Source organism: Arvicanthis niloticus, chromosome 7, assembly GCF_011762505.2.
Source record: "Arvicanthis niloticus isolate mArvNil1 chromosome 7, mArvNil1.pat.X, whole genome shotgun sequence".
Classification (NCBI taxonomy): domain Eukaryota; kingdom Metazoa; phylum Chordata; class Mammalia; order Rodentia; family Muridae; genus Arvicanthis; species Arvicanthis niloticus.
In genome coordinates, this window is record NC_047664.1 from 70,703,545 (window position 1) to 70,725,077 (window position 21,533).

The 21,533-nt window shown below is 36.4% G+C and overlaps 1 protein-coding gene across 2 annotated transcripts; it reads left to right on the forward strand.

The window, feature by feature from the left end:
- Nucleotides 1–6,228: 6,228 nt before the first annotated feature.
- Guf1 (GTP binding elongation factor GUF1) lies at nt 6,229–21,086 on the forward strand. Of its 2 annotated transcripts, XM_034508163.2 has the most exons (17): nt 6,230–6,471; nt 7,441–7,552; nt 7,722–7,870; nt 8,128–8,208; nt 8,838–8,915; nt 9,676–9,759; nt 11,003–11,067; nt 11,547–11,750; nt 12,921–13,060; nt 14,147–14,270; nt 15,040–15,172; nt 15,973–16,116; nt 16,572–16,705; nt 17,914–18,015; nt 18,678–18,797; nt 20,121–20,157; nt 20,716–21,086. In XM_034508163.2, the coding sequence occupies exons 1-17, from the start codon at nt 6,337–6,339 to the stop codon at nt 20,851–20,853; spliced, it is 1,980 nt and encodes a 659-aa protein (XP_034364054.1). In that variant the 5' UTR covers nt 6,230–6,336; the 3' UTR covers nt 20,854–21,086. The 2 variants fall into 2 exon arrangements, with proteins under 2 accessions (XP_034364055.1, XP_034364054.1); XM_034508164.2 differs by lacking the exon at nt 8,128–8,208 and having other exon boundaries at nt 6,229–6,471.
- The last annotated feature ends 447 nt before the right edge of the window (nt 21,087–21,533 follow it).

A 21,533-nucleotide genomic window follows, 5' to 3' on the forward strand; every position in this document is an offset into this window, starting at 1 on the left:
GGCCAGCCTAAGTCCACATTAGGTCCTCTGTGTATATAGAAGGCCTCTCAGTTTAGAGTTTTTATGGTACTCCGGAGTCTGTGAAGGAGTGAGTCTCTAATTTGTGTGCCTGTGTTCCGCGCGTGTCCCCATCACCTGCGAAAAAGGATACGAAGGCAGTGATCGGGTATTACTACAAACGAGGCTTTACTTGTAACAGCAGAAGCGGAAAGACCGTGGAAGGGCCAAAGACAGGAAGAGGCACAGCTTAAATACACCCTAGAGTGACATGTTCACTTCTGATTGGCTGTTCACTCATCACCCAATATTATGCCTCAGGATTGGCCAGTGACTTTGGCGTGCTTTCTACCTTTGCACCTGCGCAGTTAATTGTTTACTACTGGGAGGACAAGATGCTCCCACCATCTTGGAATGGCAAATTATATCACCGCTAACAGCGGCTTCCTACATGCCTGCTCTTAGGCTCTTTACCCTTTTGTTTGTTTTCCTTGTCCAACATCTATGTGCTAGTCTTTGTTTTATCCTTTGTTTTCATTTTGTTATATGTTGTTCTTTTCTAATGAGAGACAGGGCAAGAGTGGATATAAATAGGAAGGGACGTGGGGAGGAACTGAGAGAAGTAGAGGAAGGGGAATCTGTAGTCATAATGTATGAGAAAAGAACCTATTTTCAACAAAATGGGATAATTTAGGTGCTTAAAATAGAAAATATTCCTGTATTGCACACATCATCAGTTTGGACAAGAGGAAGCAGGCATGGTATTTTCCTGTTACATGATCTCTGTGGCCTCAACAGTGATAACTGGAGTCTTAAAATGCATGGCATTACTTTCTCTGTCTTTTTGCTCTCAGCATTCCTCCCTGTGGGGGATTCTCCACATGGACACTTCCATCATCACAATCTCAAGATTCTTAGTTATTATGTGGCCAATGGGCTCCAAGGAACCCAGGCAAACACTGAATGACTTCTGAGTGGGCCCTAATAGCATGGCTGCCTGATTCCCACTGCACTTCAGTATTAGTCACTTCACTAAGGACAGTACATATTCAGTAGAAAGGTATCATAAGCCACTTATCGGAAGACTGCCAAAGGAGGTGACAAGACTTAATCCACCTCAAATTATTTCTGGAGATTTCAGGTTTCAGCTCTCATTCATTACTCAATATCTCTAAAAATACTACCTAAAGTTGTGCTAAACTCTGGTGATATGACTTGACCTATTGGAAAATCTAAGTGATACTTATTTATATACCCCTGGTTTTTTCTTAGCTGTCAGTGAACCAATGGGAGGTGGAATCATCTTTTTTAATTTCTTAATAGACAAGTGAGTGGGATACCTCCCTACAAACCGTTGTTCCCTTAAGCACCACAAAATAATGCCTATGAACAGGAGGACTTAGCTAATCTCTGTCTTTTCAAGACACATAGAAAGTAGTAAATAAGTATATGTAAGTTCAGAAGCAATGAATGAGTAATGCATTGACAGGAAACGACACATTTAAATATTGTTATATGAGCTTATCAACTGACTTAATTTTAATAGTTCAATGTACAAAATTACATCCTCACAAATATGTCAAAATCAAACAACTCTCAGTTTCTGGAGAATTCAGGTAGTTTGGCTGGCAAGCCATACTAGTAGGCATTATGTTCCTTTTCTTGATGTATTAAGATCATGTATTTTCTCTCCAAATCATCTGGTCTCAGAAGGAAGACAAAAAAGATTGCATTCATTCACCCATTCATTACTTAGGCAACACAGAGGCTCCTCTGGCTCGCCCCTCCCTGAAGTGGAGACAGTATCTCAATGCTGACAAACAAAGGCTTGTCCAAGAGGTACCCAAATCATTTTCTGCAAACATGTCAGCTCACATTTTCCATCTGCAATATTTTCACCTGTCCTCACTGCTCCTGCATGCCCTTAGGAGTTAACTTCATCCCTTTGTGCCATGGTTTTCTCATCAAAACAATGATAATTTTGGACTCTATGACTTTAAAACACATCTTTTAAAACTACTGAAGTATTATTTTGAACAAAGAGATATAAACATTGCTGCACCATCCATATGGTCACAGCAGAAATTCAGAAAGATACCTATAATGGAAAGCTATTTGATGACTATCTGAATGTGCAAAAAAAAAAAAAAGTCTGCTAATGCCTTTTAATGAAAATGTAATTTTTCTATTATCGTTATCTGAACAGTCCCTTTGCAAGAACATTTCTATGCATTTTTGACAGTTATTTTCCCTCATGTTCCTAGAGCAACTTTAAAATTCAGTGTTTATTTCTCATGTTCTTTCCTCAAGATGTGACAATTCCATTCCTTAGGAGCAAAACTAAATAATATTTTTTTTTACAACTGTCACAGAGAAAAAAAAAAAAAAACATTGGGAAGAAACTGTACCTGAGGTAACTTGCCTTCAAATAAATGAATACTAATGTTCAGCGTTTAACAGCAAAACTGAGAAATCAGAAGAGGAAAATTAGCTAGTGTTATATAAATAATTATGCATATGAAAGAATAAAATAAGTGAAAGAAGTAAAAAGCAAAGTATTAAGACCTATGCACTGGAGGTTATTTTTCTTGATTTGAACACTTAAAGCAAGAACACTTTACAGCAAGTAGAGTATCAAACTTACGCTGGCAGGCTAGGCAAATTCTCTGTAACCAGGCTACACTACCAACATTTAAAGTGATTTTTTTAAAGATAAATAAAAATTGCCAGAAAATAACTTTTTCCTTGGCATATATGTGCTTAAAGTTCTTCTTTTTCTTTTCTCCTTCTCCCTGCTCCTCCTCCTGCTCCTCCTCCTCCCCCTCCTCCTCCTCCTCCTCCTCCTCCTCCTCCTCCTGTTCCTCCTGCTCCTGCTCCTTCCCCTTATTCCTCCCCCTCCCACCCCCACTCTGCCTTCTGCTCCCCCTCCAGTTCCTGCTCCTGCTTCTTCTTGAATCCTGCAATTCTTGGAATGGATACAGTTGATGCTCCATATCCAATCCACCTCACTTCCTATAAGCACCTGGCTTTCTTACAGAGAATTTCCTGCTGAGACACACAGTGTGTGCTGGTCAGTTCTATGTCAACCCAACATCTGCTAGCCACTTAGGAAAAAGGAACCCAACTGAAAAACAAAATCCTCACCAGATTACTCTGTGGAAAGCCTGTGTCACATTAACTTGATTGGTAATTGATGTGGGAGAACCCAGCTTACTGTGGACAGTACCACTCCTGGACTTGTGGTCCTGGGTGCTACAAAAAAAAATCAGGCTGAGCAAGTCATGAGAGCAAGCCAGTAAGCAGTGCCCCTTTGTGGCTTCTGTATTAGTTTCTGCTATCACATTCCTGCCTTGAGTTTCTGCCCTGACTTCCTTCAGTGATCGATTTTGATGTGGAAGTGAAATAAACCTTTTCATCTCCAGGTTGTCTATGGTTATGGTGTTTTATCACAGCAATAGAAGTCTTAACTAAATATTGTATAAGAGTCATGAGTCTTGAGTCTTAATGGTTTCTTCTACAACATTTCTAGGAAGCTCAGGTTCTCATCACAAAAAGGCATTATTCATTGACTATGAAAACTGATGTTTTCTTCTTGAATTAGAAAAAAAAATGTTTCAACAGATCCCAATGTTCATTTTTATAGCTATCAACACAGGCTTAAACTCAAGTGCTGATGTAGGTAGGCATCAAGAACGGATTGTGATATAGAGCCCACACTGTAGAGTCTTCCAGGTCCACTCAATTTTTGGGGCCTGATTAACAGACACAGGATATATTGATTACCCTTTGACCACACCAGCTGCCTTCTTTCTTGTGGAACATTACCATACATTAAACTTTTTTCCAAAGCACTAATGGACGAATTACTACCTTGAGCCAAATTCCCCCCTCCCTTTTTCATTTATTCGATTTACATTCTGATCACCACCCCCAAACTCACTTTATGTAAACTGCAGGCTTTAATCCCTCTTTGGAACATACTTTAGTTGAACAACCCTCTGTCACTGTTGTTGGAATATATACCACTCTACTGTGCAAAATTTGTACTAAATTCAATGGGCTGATGGCTGATGCCCTGAAATAGAGTGCTTCCTTCTCTGGATTCCCAATTGTCCTCATGTCAGGATTTTGTGGCACATTATTCATAGATATTTCCTGGACTTTAATTTTTGGGCCACCCCAAGAACAAGCATCCATTAATATTCATTATTAAATCACTTATTATTTTATTCTCTCTCTCTGCCTGTGTATGTGTGAGTGTGTGTGTGTGCATGTGCATATGTGTGGTTGTGTATACAGGGGCATGCACACTAGTATTTACATATTGAAGGCAAGGGGTTAACAATAGTTTTAAAATCTTTTTTTCAAAGCACTGTCTAGTTTATGACATAAAAGTACTCATGTACTCAGTTTATGTTAAAGTTTTGAAAAAAATGTTTTAAAATACTCATAGAAGAGTTTCAAAAATCAGACTACTAGAAATTTTAGACTCTAGTTTACATTGTAGACTCATGATGGCAACAGTTTAGCTGCATAATAGTAATGTTAAATTGTTTCAACATTGGATAGATATTCTATAAAATTGTATATAGATATTCTATAAAATTGTGTACATAATTGTAAATGATTATTGCAAATAGAATTTTATGGCATTACTAGAGCTAAAAATGTTCTATCATGTCAATAATCTTGATACAGAATTTAGATGTAGTGAAGGTATTAGGATGTCATCATCCTAATCTCTCTCTCTCTCTCTCTCTCTCTCTCTCTCTCTCTCTCTCTCTCTCTGTGTGTGTGTGTGTGTGTGTATGTGTGTGAGTGCGCTGTATATCTGTCTGTCCATCTCTGCCTCTGTATTTCTCTATCTTTCTGTGTCTGTCTTCCTCTCTCCATCCCTCCCCCGGTGTGTGTGTATGAGAGAGAGAGAAAGAGGAGAGAGAGAGAGAGAGAGAGAGAGAGAGAGAGAGAGAGAGAGAGAGAGAGAGAAGCTGTTAATATTTATTGTCAAGTTGCTAGGGTTTAGAATGACCTAGAAAGCTCATATCCAGGCATGTTTATGAGAATGTTTACAAAACAATAATTTGAATGAGACTGGAAGACAAACTATGAATCCCCTGGAATAGGATCCCAGAACTAATAAAGTAATTAATAAAAAATGGTACCAAAAGTTGAGTTGCTATTGTTATAAACCTGACCACATAGCTCTTGAGCTTTTAAAACTGGTTTTCAGGAGAAAAGTTTTGGGCAAAATCCAAGGAATCAGATCCTAACAGGCCATTCTCATGAGGGAGTGGAAAGCTAGAATTTTGAGAGACAGACAATAAAGATTGTGTTCACAAAGTTTCAGAACAGTATAAGAACACTTGGACTTGAAGCTGAATCTAAATGTAACGGATTAGGTTGGATGGCTGAAGAAATTTTAAGACAGCCTAATGTCCAACTGCAGCATGGTGTCCTAGTTAGGGTTGCCAATGCTATGATAAAGGACTATGAGTAAAAGCAAGACGGGAAAAATGGGTTTATTTGGTTATACTTCCACATTGTAGTTCACCATTGGAGGAAGTCATGGCAGGAACTCCATCAGGGCAGGAATCACAGAGGCTAAGAATGATCTCAGCTTCCATGGCCTATAACTGAGATTTCTAAGCTGTGTTGTAACAATGTTTTATCAATGTGCTTGAAAAATGCTTTTACCTGTGACTTATTTTTATTGTCACTACACAAAGTCCATTGAAACAAAGAATTCTAGGTAAACCTAAATGTGTGTTGGGGGAACATGGTCTGTTTGGCTCCAGAATAAATTCTCTTACCTATCTTAAGGTAAGAATTGCTTTTGTATGGACACAGACACCATCCTTGTCCTCCGGCGTGCTTTGCTTTTATTAATAAATCTATACTTCATTCTGGCTAAGTATGAAATAATTTTCTTCATAGAAGCCACGAACTCCAGTTTTCCCTGAAAGTCTCCCAGGGCCCCACTCTGCATGCTGGGAGTAGGCCAAGGACGTCCCTCGCCTACTGTAACCCGCTGGAGCGAGCGCAGGGAGTGATGGGACACCTGATAGCAGTCGCCTAAATGAGGGCTTCACAAAGCGTTCGTTCACTACGGGACAAGCACTTGATGCGCAGTAGTTTCCCACGACCACCGCCGCTCTCCCACCGTTGACCTTCCTAAACCCCTCCCACCGCCCCCGGGTAGACGCACCGACGTCATAAGCGGCGCGACATGCAGGCGGCGCGTTTGATTTGCGTCAGGCTTGGTTCTCACTGAGGGCTCAGGCCGGAGCGAAGCCCTAGCAATGTGTGTTCTCTGGTCCGCCCGGCCCTGAGCCGCCAGGCATGTGGGCGCTCGCGGGGCGCGCTCTCGCGCCATGGGCCGCCGGGGCCTCGCGCTTGCTACTTTCCTGTCCCCGGCACGCGGCTGCCTCCGACCTCGGGGCCGCCTGCAGGCTCTTCAGCTCTGCCGAGCTCAAGGTGACCGGCTCCCTCCAGGAAGGTGCAGGGTTTCCGCACGCGCACGGTGGGCGAGCAGCGAGGGGCTCGCCGGCGCGGGCTGGGCAGGGCTTCACCTGCATCGGCTTCACGCCCGCTAGCTCTTCGGTTTAGGGCTAGCGTAGGTCATGAGCAGGTGTTACTGCTAAAAACCTCCGAGAACCTGCTCCTTTGTAGCATCGATTTTCTTTTAAGTTTTAGTTAGGTTTCTTAGGCAACTCGTCTGACTTGCATCCGATTCTGCAGCTTCATTGCTGCGTTGAGATAGTTAATCAAATTTCGAAGATGGAGGGATGCAGAGGCGTAGAGAGCATTTCAGTCTCATGCAAGGGGCTTGTGGTTAGAAAAATGGGTTTGAGCTCACAATTCAGGGCTTTTGAAAGTCGTGCGGTTCTGCTTCAGGACCTGAATGTGGGGTGAGGGACTACAGTGCAACTTTTACAGTTTTGTTTAAATAATTCCTTTATACCTTTATCTGCCTTATACTGAGTAACAAATGGAAAGCTAAAACAAATGTTACAGTTATTACAATTTCATCAATTAAAATATCAACTCGGGAAAATGCCTAGGGGGCGCACACACACCCCTGACTATTTCACTTGGACCCCAGTTTCCAGCAGCATGGATTTAACTTGATAAGGCGTTCTTCGACTCCTGAGGAGTTATGTATGACCTCCATTCTCCATTCATGAAAGTAAATTTGCAATTAACTTAATATGTGAGGAAGTATTAAGGAGTTTTTATTTATATTTAGCCTTGTTTATGGAACTGATATATTTGAGTCCTTTGTAATTTGTTCTTTGTAGTTAGTCTTAGTCATACATCTTTATAAGGGAGCGTAAGAATCTGCAAGTAAGTGAAGTCCATAGATTGAAAGAATTTTCTTTGAATTTGTAATTCGTTTAATGCAAAATTTATACCCTTAACTGTGATATTCCCTTCCCTTCTTAGGAGAAACCTGACATGTCTAGATTTCCTGTTGAAGATATTAGAAATTTCAGTATCATTGCACATGTGGATCATGGCAAAAGTACTTTAGCTGACAGGCTCCTGGAATTAACAGGTATTTTTATCTTTATCATATGCTTGTGATTACCTGGAGTTACTGGGAATTTAGCTTTACCACGATATCTTACCTTTTGGTATTTCATCTTTAATGTTTTCTGTTAATTGTATGTTTAATAGTATTTGCTTTAAAGCCCAGAGAAATTAGTAAGTGCTTCTGTTTCTAGGAACGATTGATAAGACAACGAAAAATAAGCAGGTTCTTGATAAATTACAAGTGGAACGAGAAAGAGGAATCACTGTGAAGGCACAGACAGCATCTCTGTTTTACAGTTTTGGAGGAAAGCAGTATCTTTTAAATCTCATAGACACACCAGTAAGTTTTATATTGTCTCTGCAAAGATTGCTAGTTAATCTTGTTATTATTGCAGTCGAAATTCTTACATTTTGGGGCTAAAGTTTGCAAAACTGTCTTTGTTTGTTGTTTTGTTTTTATGATCATATAACTTGTTTCCAATATTTTCACAAAAAACACATTTTATTATTTTTTTGCCATATCATTAGACTAGCTATAGTATCTGTTACTTTAACATTTATAGCTAATACTTAAAGGTACCCATACTTGCTTTTTAGGGCCATGTTGATTTTAGTTATGAAGTGTCTAGGTCACTTTCTGCATGCCAAGGTGTTCTACTGGTGGTCGATGCAAATGAGGTAAGAGCCTATATTATATATGATCTGACGTGCCCTATTGGTTGTTTCATTAAGTTCTTAAAATGCATTTTGGAAATACAACTTTTACATTTGAATAACAGATAGATTGTATTACATACTCTAAATCAAATACTTTAATATTGTTAAATTGAAGTGTTGACTTGCTATATTTAGTTTATTTCTTTACCAGTGGTAATGTTGGTTTTGAACTCTAAAACATGAATGGTATAGAAAACTAGGAAGTGGTATGATTCAGATTTCTATAACTACATAGAAATGAATGAAATACCTGTAAAGGCGAGTTTATTTTGGCTCACAGTTTTGAAGGTTGTATAGTTCATGACTCATTGGCCTCATTGCCTTTGCCTTGTAGCAGGGCAGTAGAACATAGTGGTGATGCTTGCAGATGTGGCTGGGGACAGAACTGCTCACTACTCAGAAAGCACAGTGAGGGCTTACAGTCCCTGCTAGGCTTGGCTCTGCCAGGTAGATGACATACTGTTTCATTTTATTAGCATAATGTAAAATCTTAGTTCCATGAAGATAGATGGAATGGATTGAATTAGTAACTTTGTGGTATATTTAGTGTCAAAGCAGTCACCTTGTCTCTCCTGTCTTGGTGTTTCCAGGGTATTCAAGCTCAAACTGTAGCAAACTTCTTTCTTGCTTTTGAAGCCCAGTTGTCAGTAATTCCAGTTATCAACAAGGTAATCAAAATGAGACACCAGTGCTATTACTTATTTTACCTTCTAATGATATCTAGTGTTTCATTGTAAAGCATAGCTTTTTTTTCTTTTTTTTTCTTTTTTTTTTTTTAATATGAGGGACCTGTAGTTACTATTCATTCAGATTATCAGTAGGATTTACCTCTGAATTTCATGTGATAGAATTGCAGGTCAAATATTCCTTGCATAGAGTTGAAAAGGTTTGTCTGAACTGCATGGGGAAAGAGAAAGCCATTTCTCTAGGAAAGGGGTGCAAGGCAGACAAAGAGGTGCCAGTCACACTGCTCTAGAGAAGAGGGGTTTAGAGCTAAGAATCAGTACAGTCTATGAAACAGGTCAGAGTAACTGTTAACACACATAAGTCTGTCCAGTAGTGAAAAATTAAGATATTCCCTTAAAAATTCAAACTGCAATAAGTTGCATTTCTTGATATCACTGCCAAGTGTAAAATAAGCCCATATGCAAATAGCTTGATATCTGACCTTATTTTAAAAATCTGATTTCATGGTCTTAGTTAATCTACTCTGTCTTGCTTATATATTTTTTTTTGGTCTGTTTTGTTGCTCGAATTTTTTTTTAGTAGTCATGCTTGTTAAAATCATGTTGCTAATATACAGATTATTTTAAATATATTTGAAAAAGTCACGGAGAGGTTAAATCACAGAAGACTATTGATCTCCAAGTATTATTATTATGGACTAATTTTATTTTTGTTATGCTCACTAAATAATTTTGTTTAAAGATAGATCTGAAGAATGCTGATCCTGAAAGAGTTGGAAAGCAGATTGAAAAAGTGTTTGATATCCCTAGTGATGAATGTATTAAGGTAAATACTTTTTCTTAAAGGTGATTGTCTTAGTTGTTCTATTGCACTGGTGAAGCACCATGACCAGAGCAACTTGGGAGGAAATGGTTTATTTGGCTTATACTTCCATTAAGCCATCACTGAAGGAAGTCAGGGCAGGAATCTAGAGGCAGGAGTGGAGCAGAGGTCATGGAGGTGCTGCATCCTGGGTTGCCTGTAATGGCTTCCACAGCCTGCTTTCTTACAGAACCTGGCACCACCTACAATGGGCAGGGTCCTCTCTCATCAAATGCTAATTAAGCAAATGCTATAATCTCATGTCTACAGCCTGATCATTTTCTCAGCTGAGGTTACCATCTCTCAAATGACTACTCTGTGTCTGGTTGACATAAAACTAGCCAGCACAACTATTGATTGTTCTTTGGAAAATCTCAGGTGATTGACCTGACTGAAATGTCATGGTGGTTGTTCCCTTGCTGTCTTAACACTTTCTTAGTTTTAGAGTACTTATTATTATTTCATTAGATTCGGGTGAGAAAACTCCCCTTATAGTGTGAGAATATACAGATTGTTTCTGTATTACTTTTAAATGAACTAAGGCTTAAATATTTAATCACTTGCCTAAGGTCACAGATTTAGCCTGTGCTGAGCCTTTGAAACTCATTTTAGTGTTAATTCTTCTTTTAAAGGATTTATTTACTTAATTTTACTTATGTGTACGTGTGTGTGCCAGCACAAAAACTTAACCACATACAGTTGCCCAAAAACCAGATTTGGGAGTTGGATCCCATCAAACTGGAGGTTCAGGAGGTATGAGATTCCTGCTGTGGGTACTGGACCAGAACCCTGGTGTGCTCTAAAAGGAAGTGCTCTCAACCTCTGATCCATCTCTCCAGCCCTTAGCATCACTCACAGAAGTTATTTTGTCTGTGAAGAAATTTGGTCTTTGAAGAGCTGGTATTTTTTGGACTTAGCAGGTATTTGGCTAGAGTGATGCATTCTATTAAAAGGTATTTTACTCATTAAAAAATGTTGTTGTAATTCTTATTCCATTGCTTTTTAAGCATACTACATTAAGAATACTTTTATACTTTAATCCTGGAATCATATTGCCATGAACACCTAAGGATGAGAAGAAATCCTATCTTTTTCTGTGTTCATACAAATGAATAAGAGACTTCTTCCTTGTGATCATAAATAAGGAGCCCCAGGAAGGATGAGTGTAGCCTTAAATCTCAGTGCTTTGGTTTCTACCCACTTTCAGATTTCTGCGAAACTCGGGACAAACGTTGACAGTGTGCTTCAAGCAGTCATTGAACGAATACCTCCGTAAGCATTTTGTATTACACTATTCGCTCATGTTTAATAGTTTAAAGTAGATCGAGTATTTAATAATGTATAGACATTTATAATGCACTCCTTTAGATTAATAGACCGTTAACTTGATATGCTGATTTAAACTAGTGAATGTGGCAAGCAGTCTTGCAGTAAGTTGCCATAAAGTTTTGCATTTAATAAAGTAAAGAAGTCAAGTTAGATGTAAGAAGATAGGAAAAGGCGAGGGTGATGGCGCTGTGCAGCAGACGTGGAATAGGGCTGAAGTCCATTGGCATGTGTTTGCTCCATAATGAGTATACATCCATAAATTTCAAAATGTAAGACTGATGGCTGAATTTAATATATTTTATAGAAAATTTTGCTTTGGCTTTTGAGTAATTTCCTTTGCAAAATTAAAATAAATTAAATATACTGCTTAGGTTGAAAATAGGCATTTTCTTATATATACCTAATTTTATCTTTTATAATAGTCCAAAAGTACATCGTGAAAACCCACTGAAAGCTTTGGTATTTGATTCTACCTTCGACCAGTACAGAGGCGTCATAGCCAACATAGCACTGTTTGATGGAATGGTTTCCAAGGGAGATAAAATTGTATCTGCACACACTAAAAAAACATATGAAGTCAATGAAGTAGGCATTTTGAATCCTAATGAACAGCCAACTCATAAATTGTAAGTAATTAGTTATAGTTGATGTAATAAATTTACATATTTCTCTCAGTGTGTTCAGAATGATCGTAATGTAGAATTAAGAAAACTTATGATCTATGCATATATACATCCAAATACTTAAAAAAACCTGTTTGTGAACAGTAGGTAGTTTTATGAATATAAAAATGATCAAGTTTTATTAATTAGTACAAATACCTTAGTGATCTAGTATAGACTTGGTCCTGTTAAATGTATTTAATAGAACAATTAAATATTAGTTAGGGCTCCTCAATTATTCTCCGGTGGATTTTTTTTACCCTTTTACATTTAATCTCATCACAACTAAATTTTGCAATATAAGGTGCTATTAAATGTAAAAGAAATCATTCTTTTCTTCCTTGTGGAATTTAGGGTTAAATCTAGATTAGTTGAAATGTATTTTAATTAATATTTAATTTAAATATTTAAATCATATTTGAATTAGTTGTGACACAGCTGCTGAGTGGCTACTGATACTGAGAAGACATAACATCAGGCACTTAGTTTATGCTTCTCAGGTCATCTCTGAAAATGGAGGTGTTGAATATTCTGAATACATGGATTATATCGCACAATTTCATGCAGTGCCTAGAAAGCCTCATGAAAATCACCATGTGTTTTTAGTCAGTTCATTTTAATGTTAGTGGAGTCTTTCTAAATTAAGTTTATACACACACACACACACACACACGCATGGCTCTCCTTGCAACCTATATGCAAATGAGTTTGTTACTATGAATCTGGCCTTTTCATGTGAAAGTCATAAGTGTAATAAACTTTTTACATATTTATGTTTTTCTGTTTGGTTAAACATTTATCTTTTTCCTCTTCTTAATGAGCCAACGTCATATAATAATAGACATAACAGTCTCCTGAATTTTTATCCAGTGGTACCAATTTTAGAGTGCATATGAGGAACTAGTGTGTAGATTACAGAAGGCTGCACAATTACAGATAGGATTAGGTCTGTGTAGAAATTGTGGGCAATGGAAAAAAGATAAGCTGCTGTTTTCCTGCTGAGCTTAGAGGTTGAAGATGGAGTGTGGCCTTTACTTGTTGGGGAAGTTGTGAATTTCCTAGGGAGACAGAATTGTGAGTATGCACTTAACAACAGAAAAGCAGTAAATATTTGCATATACTAATTTTATTTAGATATGCAGGACAGGTGGGCTTTCTGATTGCTGGGATGAAAGATGTCACTGAAGCACAAATAGGAGACACATTATATTTACATAATCATCCAGTGGAGCCCTTGCCTGGGTTTAAATCAGCGAAACCAATGGTATTTGCAGGTGAGGAGCTCACAAATTGAAGACAAGGGGCCAAAACTTTTTTAATTAAAAGTCTGTTTCTGTGGTGAAAACAAATGTAATAGAAGATAACATATATTCTTACAGATCTGTTTGTAATATATATGATATATAAAATATGTATGCATATGACATTTCATTTGCATATATATGTGGTATTTCTATACATCATGGTGACATTTTATACGAGTGAGCGATCATTTAAGATTCCTTAAGAATGAAGTGACTATGTAGGAGATCTTAGTAACATGAATTTTCTTATTTTTCTGAGAAGTTAGTTGATTATATTTGAAATTTTTTCTCTAGTTAGGATGTTTTACTGACAGTTCTTAGTAGAATTATCGAATTCCCTCCTCTTGGTCGTGGTTTTTAGTACTGTGCTCCTGGGGATGAAGTAGACCGCCATGTAGCCTCTACTATGTGTAACATCAGATCATGTCTTACTTTGAGCACTGCAGACATTTATATAGTGAGGACTGATTGAGGTCCCTCTGCTTACTCTAACCTACCTAGGTTAGCCATTCCCCACTTTCTCCTCGCAGTCTCCTCTCAGAAGAGGTCACGAACTTTATGACTGCTGTGCTTACACAGAGTCAGTCATTTGAATTTCCGGAGGTTTGTAAAGTGTAAATTTCATAAGCAGGAGATAAAGACAATCGGTATAATCAATAGTAGCTCCCATAGTTTTAAGCAGTAAATTTCTAAAAGCTAGATTCTCATATATTTTAGTAATTGGTCTAGAAACTAAGTCCAGTGTCACTTTCATTTCTGATGCTATTTCCCACATACTATTTTTACTTATAGTGATGGATTATTTTGAATTTTTGTTTTTTTAAGATGTTCTTTGTGTAATTATTAGTAAACTTAATTCTCTTGATTGTTTACATGTTTTCTTCTTTTTTGTATTTCTCTGAAAGCATAAAATCACTGTTTGTAGTGTGACCACAATTGTATACCATTAATGCTAATGGATTCTAAGATAATCTTGCAACCCATTACAGAAAAATAATATACATGCCAATGGTTAATTTTGCTCTTGACAGTACATTTTACTGTTTGTATCCCCAGGAGTGTACCCTATTGACCAATCTGAATATAATAACCTAAAGAGTGCTATAGAAAAACTGACTTTAAATGACTCCAGTGTGACAGTGCATCGGGATTGTAGTCTGGCCCTAGGTGCTGGCTGGAGGTAAGGGACATTCAGATCATAGAATCACATTTTTATAGGAGAATACCTTCTAATTAGATCTGTTGTTCATGAACATTTCTGAAGATCAGACTAAAATTTTTAATATTCTTTGGGGTGGGAGGTTTGAGTCAGGGTCTCACTATATAGCCCTTGCTGTCCTGGATCTAGCAGTGTAGATCAAGGTGGCCTCAAACTCAGAGATCCACCTATCTCTACAAATATTCTTTTTGTGTATGTGTATACATGTATGTGTGGTTGTGCACACCATGTGTGCATGTACACACATGTGAGATCCAGCTGTGTGTCTACTTTATTTTTTAAGACAGCATTTATCGCTGACTCTGGAGATTAACTTGGCACCTGTCTGTCCCCTTCCTACACAGGGATCACAGTCACATTCTGCAGCTCCTGGCTTTTTTGTATAGGTCTTGGGGATCAAGTTTGGGGTTCTTATGCTTATAAAGTGAGCACGATATCCACTCAACCATTTTTGCAGGCCCTAAAGATCCCCCCCCTTTTTTTGAGTAAAATAAATAAATCTCTTAATGTCTGCTTATGTCTCAAATGTGTTCATGTTTTGTGGGTAATGTAAAATAGATTCACAGAAGATTTGGGTCTTTAAAAAATTATACAAGAAATGCAAGTTGCTGGAATGATTCTTGATTTTCCCCTTTCCTACAAAGTAACAATGTGTTCAGAACAGCAAACAGCCCAACAAAACATTGACATTTAGAGGAGTTTTGGTGGGTTTTTCCCCCCTTGTCTCCAGGTTGGGATTTCTTGGACTTTTACATATGGAGGTTTTCAACCAGCGACTAGAGCAAGAATATAACGCTTCTGTTATTTTGACGACCCCTACTGTTCCATACAAAGCTGTCCTTTCCTCTGCAAAATTAATAAAGGTACTGCACTATTTACTTCTATTTTGTATCAGCCTGAAAGGGAAAATTTAATAAAGATGTGTACATTTATATACTAAATACAAGAGAAATATTTTATTTGTGAATAAATCACTATTGAGAGTGATTTATTTTTGAGTAAAAGTAATACAAATTTTTGTTACTTTTCTAAAACTAATTCATGTTTTATGTTTCTTAGCTCAATCTCTTAAGTATCAAAATTAGTCTGGTAATGACAGTAAAAAGAATTAGCAATGATAAGACCAATTCTGCACAAGAATTTGAAAGATAATGTCGATCATAAATGATTGATGTTATAAAAAGTAAAACATTCATTCTTACAGGAAAATTTTAAGTTAGTGATAAAAGCAGTACTGTGTTTCATGTAAGTGGTAATTTATAATTTATTCATTTAAACCACTGCTACCTTGAATATAAATAACCTGATTTTATACACTAAAATTATAGTAATCTAAAAGGTCAAGTTAAAAAAATAATATTTATCATACTTTTCTACATGGTTCATGGTATGTTTTGTAAATTTTAGTAACCAAAATGTTGTAATATATTTAGTATTATCATTACTAACAAAATAAAAGGTGGTAATTGGAAGACTTTTTTTGTTGTTGTTTCTTAGAAGAAAAGTTGTCTAATCTTTAGGTGTTTTTGTTATTACTGCTGCTCCTTTGTTATTTGCACTAAATTCAATGTTCTAAAATGTATTATATGTGAAAAGTAACCTTTAAGAAACATAATTGTGTTAGTCTTTGTTCTTAAATACTGTTCCCTTTCCTTGTTTTTAGGAATATAAAGAAAAGGAAATCACAATCATCAACCCTGCACAATTCCCCGATAAGTCCAAAGTAACAGAATATTTGGAACCTGTTGTTTTGGGCACTGTTATTACACCAACTGAATACACTGGAAAAATAATGGCACTTTGTCAGGTAGGAGCACAAAGTGGGATTCTGGAGCAATGATTATCAGCTTTTATTTCAGAGGTTTTATTTCAGAGATTTTCTTTTACACACTGGCTTTAAATTTGATTATCAGTATTAGCTGAATACTTTAGTCAAAGGAATGAAAAAAAGTTGCATACTTATCCCAAAGGGACTTTTATTATGATTTAGTCTATTTGTGTACTTGAAAGTACACGATATGTGTCCATAATGTAATTTTAAAAATAGAGATTACAAGTTGTAGTTTAAAATGAATATAAGTGAAATACAAAGTAGTGTTTCTTCCTGTACTAAAACTCTTGCTTGTAATTTTTTTTTGGTAGACCATTAAATAATACTCTTCCATTCTATTTACTTATAGGAATTATACTTTGGAAATTAATGCTTTTAATTTATTCACATAAATATTTGTATGGATTATCATCAAACTTATCTTTCTTTAGGCACGAAGAGCAATTCAAAAAAATATGACTTTTATTGATGAAAATAGAGTTATGCTTAAGTATCTCTTCCCTTTGAATGAAATTGTGGTAGACTTTTATGACTCTTTGAAGTCTCTGTCTTCTGGATATGCAAGGTGAGGAAATCACGGTGATCACAAACATCTCACAGGTTTGAAAATGCTGAGTATAAGGAATTACTCTTTTGCTCTCTTACTAATTTCAGCTCTTGAAGACAGTTGAGAATCATAAGGTTAGGAAGCTTGGAGTGTTATAGATAGTATACAGAACCTGGCATTTCCTTCTAGGAGAAAAGGGCTTTTGATTTGTCAGACTGTTACTCTGAAAGGGAAGCACCCTCATCAGTAAGAGCTTATAGCCCTTGTGGCTTAACAGTTGGACATAATTTCAAAAATATCTGTGACTGAATAACATTTAAATATATATGTTTTGTGTGTGTGTGTGTGTGTGTGTGTTAATTGATCCATGGAACATGTACTTACAATTGAGAAATTTATATAAATATTTAATATGAAGAATGCTAAATATGTACTGCACTTAACAATGTTGTAGTCAAGAACAGGTCCTCCTAGGAATATGTGGTCCATCTAATAAAAATCTGTGTATCTTAAGAGAGTACCTGAAACCTACTCAAATAAAAATATAAGAGTTGAGTGTTAGAGAGCAAGAAGCTGTTTCTACTGTCTTTTGGCTACAATGGCTTTATGAGTTAAACATTGTCTCCCACTGTTAGCTTTGACCACCCTGGTGATAGCAGCTAACAAGGGTGCTTGTTTGTGGTTGATTAAGCTTTGCTGAAGCTACTTGCTGTGTACTGGATTCACATGTCTTACATGTCGTTCAGTCCTGACAAATCTAATGCTCAAACTGCAGGTCTGTGTAGGAAACCCAAGTGCCCTTTCTTAATGGCATTATTAGTGCATTATCTAGTACATTGTCTAAACATGTGTTGTCATTGGCAACAGAAAGTGTATAGCAACCCACTAATATAGTGTTAGCGGAAGACCACCAACTGCTGGCAACGGTAGGAAGGAGCTGACATTTGGTTTTAGTGATTGATTTTCCTAGTTTACCTCAACTAGTTCCTTTTCCTTCTCTCTATGGATTTATAGTCCGTGAACTTATGACCCTAATTTCATAAATGAAGGCTGATGCATTTGGCTCTTTATTATAGACATATACATCCATTAAATGAAACTTTACATGTGGTAATAATTTCATCATTTTCTTCGGGGGAGAGCAGGTAATGAGGGATGTAGGGAAAAGGAAGTTTGAGTGTAATCTGTCAGGATCACGCTTGTCCATGTTCTGTTCTCCCCTTTAGTTTTGATTATGAAGATGCTGGTTACCAGACGGCAGAATTAGTAAAAATGGATATTCTGCTGAATGGAAATATCGTGGAAGAGCTGGTAACTGTGGTCCATAGGTAAGTAGAGTGAGAGATCACCAGCTTGGGTGTTTTTCTATATTTGATGATGGTTCCTTACTCAGTGCAGCAGATACACTTTATAAAACTTTAAAAGATAATCAAAATGGATTTTCGTGTACTCATTTTCCTTCTGCTTTTACATCAGAAAAATATGACTTTTGTTGATGAAAATAGTTATGCTTAAATATCTCTTCCCTTTGAATGAAATTGTGGTAGACTTTTATGACTCTTTGAAGTCTATCTTCTTGGATATGTAAGGTGAGGAAATCATGGTCACCACAAATATCTCTGTTACTAAATATAAAATATAGAATTATAGCCAAAGTTGTAGTATCATGGAAATAATTTTTCCTTCACTGTGTTAAAGTTCAAGAAAATATTTTTTAATGTTATGATTTAGGTTTATAATGACAAAAAGATTTTCATATTCATGATAATGAAGAAGTCAAGTATGTGTGCTCACAAACTGGCAGACTGATATTATGCTATATCCATGCAATTGTAGGTCATAATACATCGCCACAGAAAATGCCAATTAAGTACAAAGTGTTGAGTTCTATTTCAACGTCTTAAAATTCACCTTATTTTAATTACTGCAATGGACTATGAAGATAATTTAAATATTTATATTTAGGATAGCTGTATTTTTTCTGTCTCAGAGAGAAAGCATACACTGTTGGCAAAAGCATATGTGAACGTTTAAAGGATTCTCTTCCCAGACAGCTATTTGAGATAGCAATTCAAGCTGCTGTTGGAAGCAAAGTAATTGCAAGAGAAACGTGAGTTGAAATTCATTTTCCTTTGAGGCTGGCTTTAGAAACAATATACCCAGAAAACAAGACTAAACATTTAATTAATCATGGTTTATGATTTTATTAATGTAGATCATGAGATGATAAATGTCTTACTACTTTGGATTACTTACATTAAGTGACGATACTTACAGTTGTATAATTTATGAAAGTTTAAGGAATTTATGTTCATTTCCAATGATTTTCTAGGTTAAAGGATTTCTGTAAGGTTCCTGATAGATTGTGATAGAAACAGAACCTAACAGTAATAATAAAATGGTTTTTTCTGAAGCACTAAATCAGAAAAGATTATAATATGTTAGGTTTTGTTTTCTAGGTTAGGTCTCTCATGTGGTTTATAATAGATATGGAAAATAAAATAATTTTTAAAGAAAGCTAGCACTGTTGATAAAATCAGGTTCCTGTAGCAGCAAGTATAGTCTCTGGTAGCACTGCCCCTTGCCCGGCTGTTAGGAATCTTATGACCTTGGATAGTCTGTCTTCTCAGTTATGACAAATTGGGAATTGCTATTTAGTTATAGCTTAACCTAAGCCTAATGCATCAGTACTAGTTAAATACCATTTATATATATTTGGGTGTGTGTTAATACCTTTTGTGTGTGTGTGTGTGTGTGTGTGTGTGTGTTTGTATGCACCCATTATGGGAATAATTTCATTTTGAACACTGTTTTGTTTGAGTTACCCAGTGTCCAAGAAAATCCAGAAATTAGGCAGAATTCTAGGGAACATCCTAGAAAGTAGAGCATTTAGCACATGGTCATTTTTACATTAATTATATTGAAAGTACAGTAAGAATCCCTTAAAAAGAGGTACGTTCACAGTTAGTGATCTGGAACGTCATAGTAATAGAGCAGTATAATTGATGGTCGTATATAGTAACAGTAGTCAGTCTTGAGAACGGTTTTATAAAATCCTAAATTTAGCAGTAAATCCTTTAGTAGTCACTAGCCATTTACAGTCAGAATATGATGATTTAATTTTTTTAATAGTGCTATTCAAATTATTTTTAGGTTGAACTTGGAATAATGTATGTTCTTTATTGAAGTCAGGAATGTTCATATTCTTCCTTATGCATACCACAAGCAATGACCTTTCTTACTAAAGGATATGGCAACATTAAAAGAAATTTTGTTGTATGTCTTACACTAAGTATATAGAAATAAATACATCAACATTTGAACTGGTTACATAAGGCAATTTGATCTAAATAACACTATCACTAAAATATTTTATCAAAAGTAAAGCTGTGTATAGAAATTATGCTTTTAAACTGTATTTCTTCTTTTACAGTGTGAAAGCCTATAGAAAAAATGTTTTGGCAAAATGTGTATGTATCTTTCTACTTTACTATATTTAAGATCAAAGGTGCTATAAATTGGTTTCTATTTTAGTTTTCATGTACTATGTATTTCATTTCCAAGTTTCATTCTAAATGAGTAAGTTTCTGCTTAACTATATTAGTCTTAATTTTAACTACATTTTAAATTTTTTTGTTTTCTCTTTTCTTACGTAATACTATCTAAAAGAAAATTTTGTGTTAAACTTTCATAATTTTATACATAATGAAAGATGTATAGTGACTGTATCTTTCAATTAGGAGAGTGGGAACTGAAATCTACCTCGCTACATTGATTTTTAGATAGCCTATCTGAGTGTGTGTGAAACAAACTGCTTTTTCTAAGTGTCTGGTAATTTCTGGCCAGGTCTGCCTTTGAGAGTCTGTTAAGCTGTAGCTATACAGTATGCTTACCCTAAATGAAAACACCGATTGTTGAGGAGGGGTCACGTGAGGGCCGGTGGGTCAACGATATGTTTATGGATGTGTTTTCTTGGTGCAATTATTTAATCATTTCCTTTGAACCAATTTGGATTTCTTATTTTTCAGTATGGTGGTGATATTACTCGAAAGATGAAACTTTTGAAGAGACAAGCAGAAGGGAAAAAAAAGCTGAGGAAGATTGGCAACATCGAGATTCCAAAAGACGCTTTTATAAAAGTGCTGAAAACCCAGCCAAATAAATGACTCAAGGACAGCAGGGCTTCTCTGTTTCTTCTAATATATATTTACAACAGAATAGAAACTCTGAAATGCTTATTTCTTTCAGCATCTTCAACTGTGACCTATTTCTGTGCTTCTCAACCTTCCTAATACCCTTTAATACAGTTCCTCATGTTATGGTGACCCTGACCATAAAGTAAATTTTTTTGCTGTAATTTTGCTACTTTTGTGGATTATAATATAAATACTTGAAATGAGGATGTCTGATATGTGACCTCTGTGAAAGGGTTGTTTGAGCCCAGGTTGAGAGGTGCTGACCTGTGATAGAGCGGAGGTTAAATGTATGCTACATTGCTTATTCTCTTTATGTTCTACTACTCAATAGTAATCTCAATGAAATTCCTTTCCTGTCTTTAAAATTGAGATTATGTTACTGCCCCCCACCCACAGATGGCTTTGGATATTAAAGGTAATGCCTTTTAAATATTCGTGAGGGCAGACCTGTTACACATTTAATCACAGTGAATCTTAAACTTTCTTGTGTGCTTTTTTGTTTTGCTTTTTGTTTGTTTTTAATGTTTTGAGACACGATCCTGCCATGTAGCTTGGCTAGCCCAGTGTCTTAGTGTGGGTTTATTGCTGCGAAGAGACAGTGTGACCACGGCAACTCCTATAAAGGAAAACATGTCATTGTGGCTGGCTTA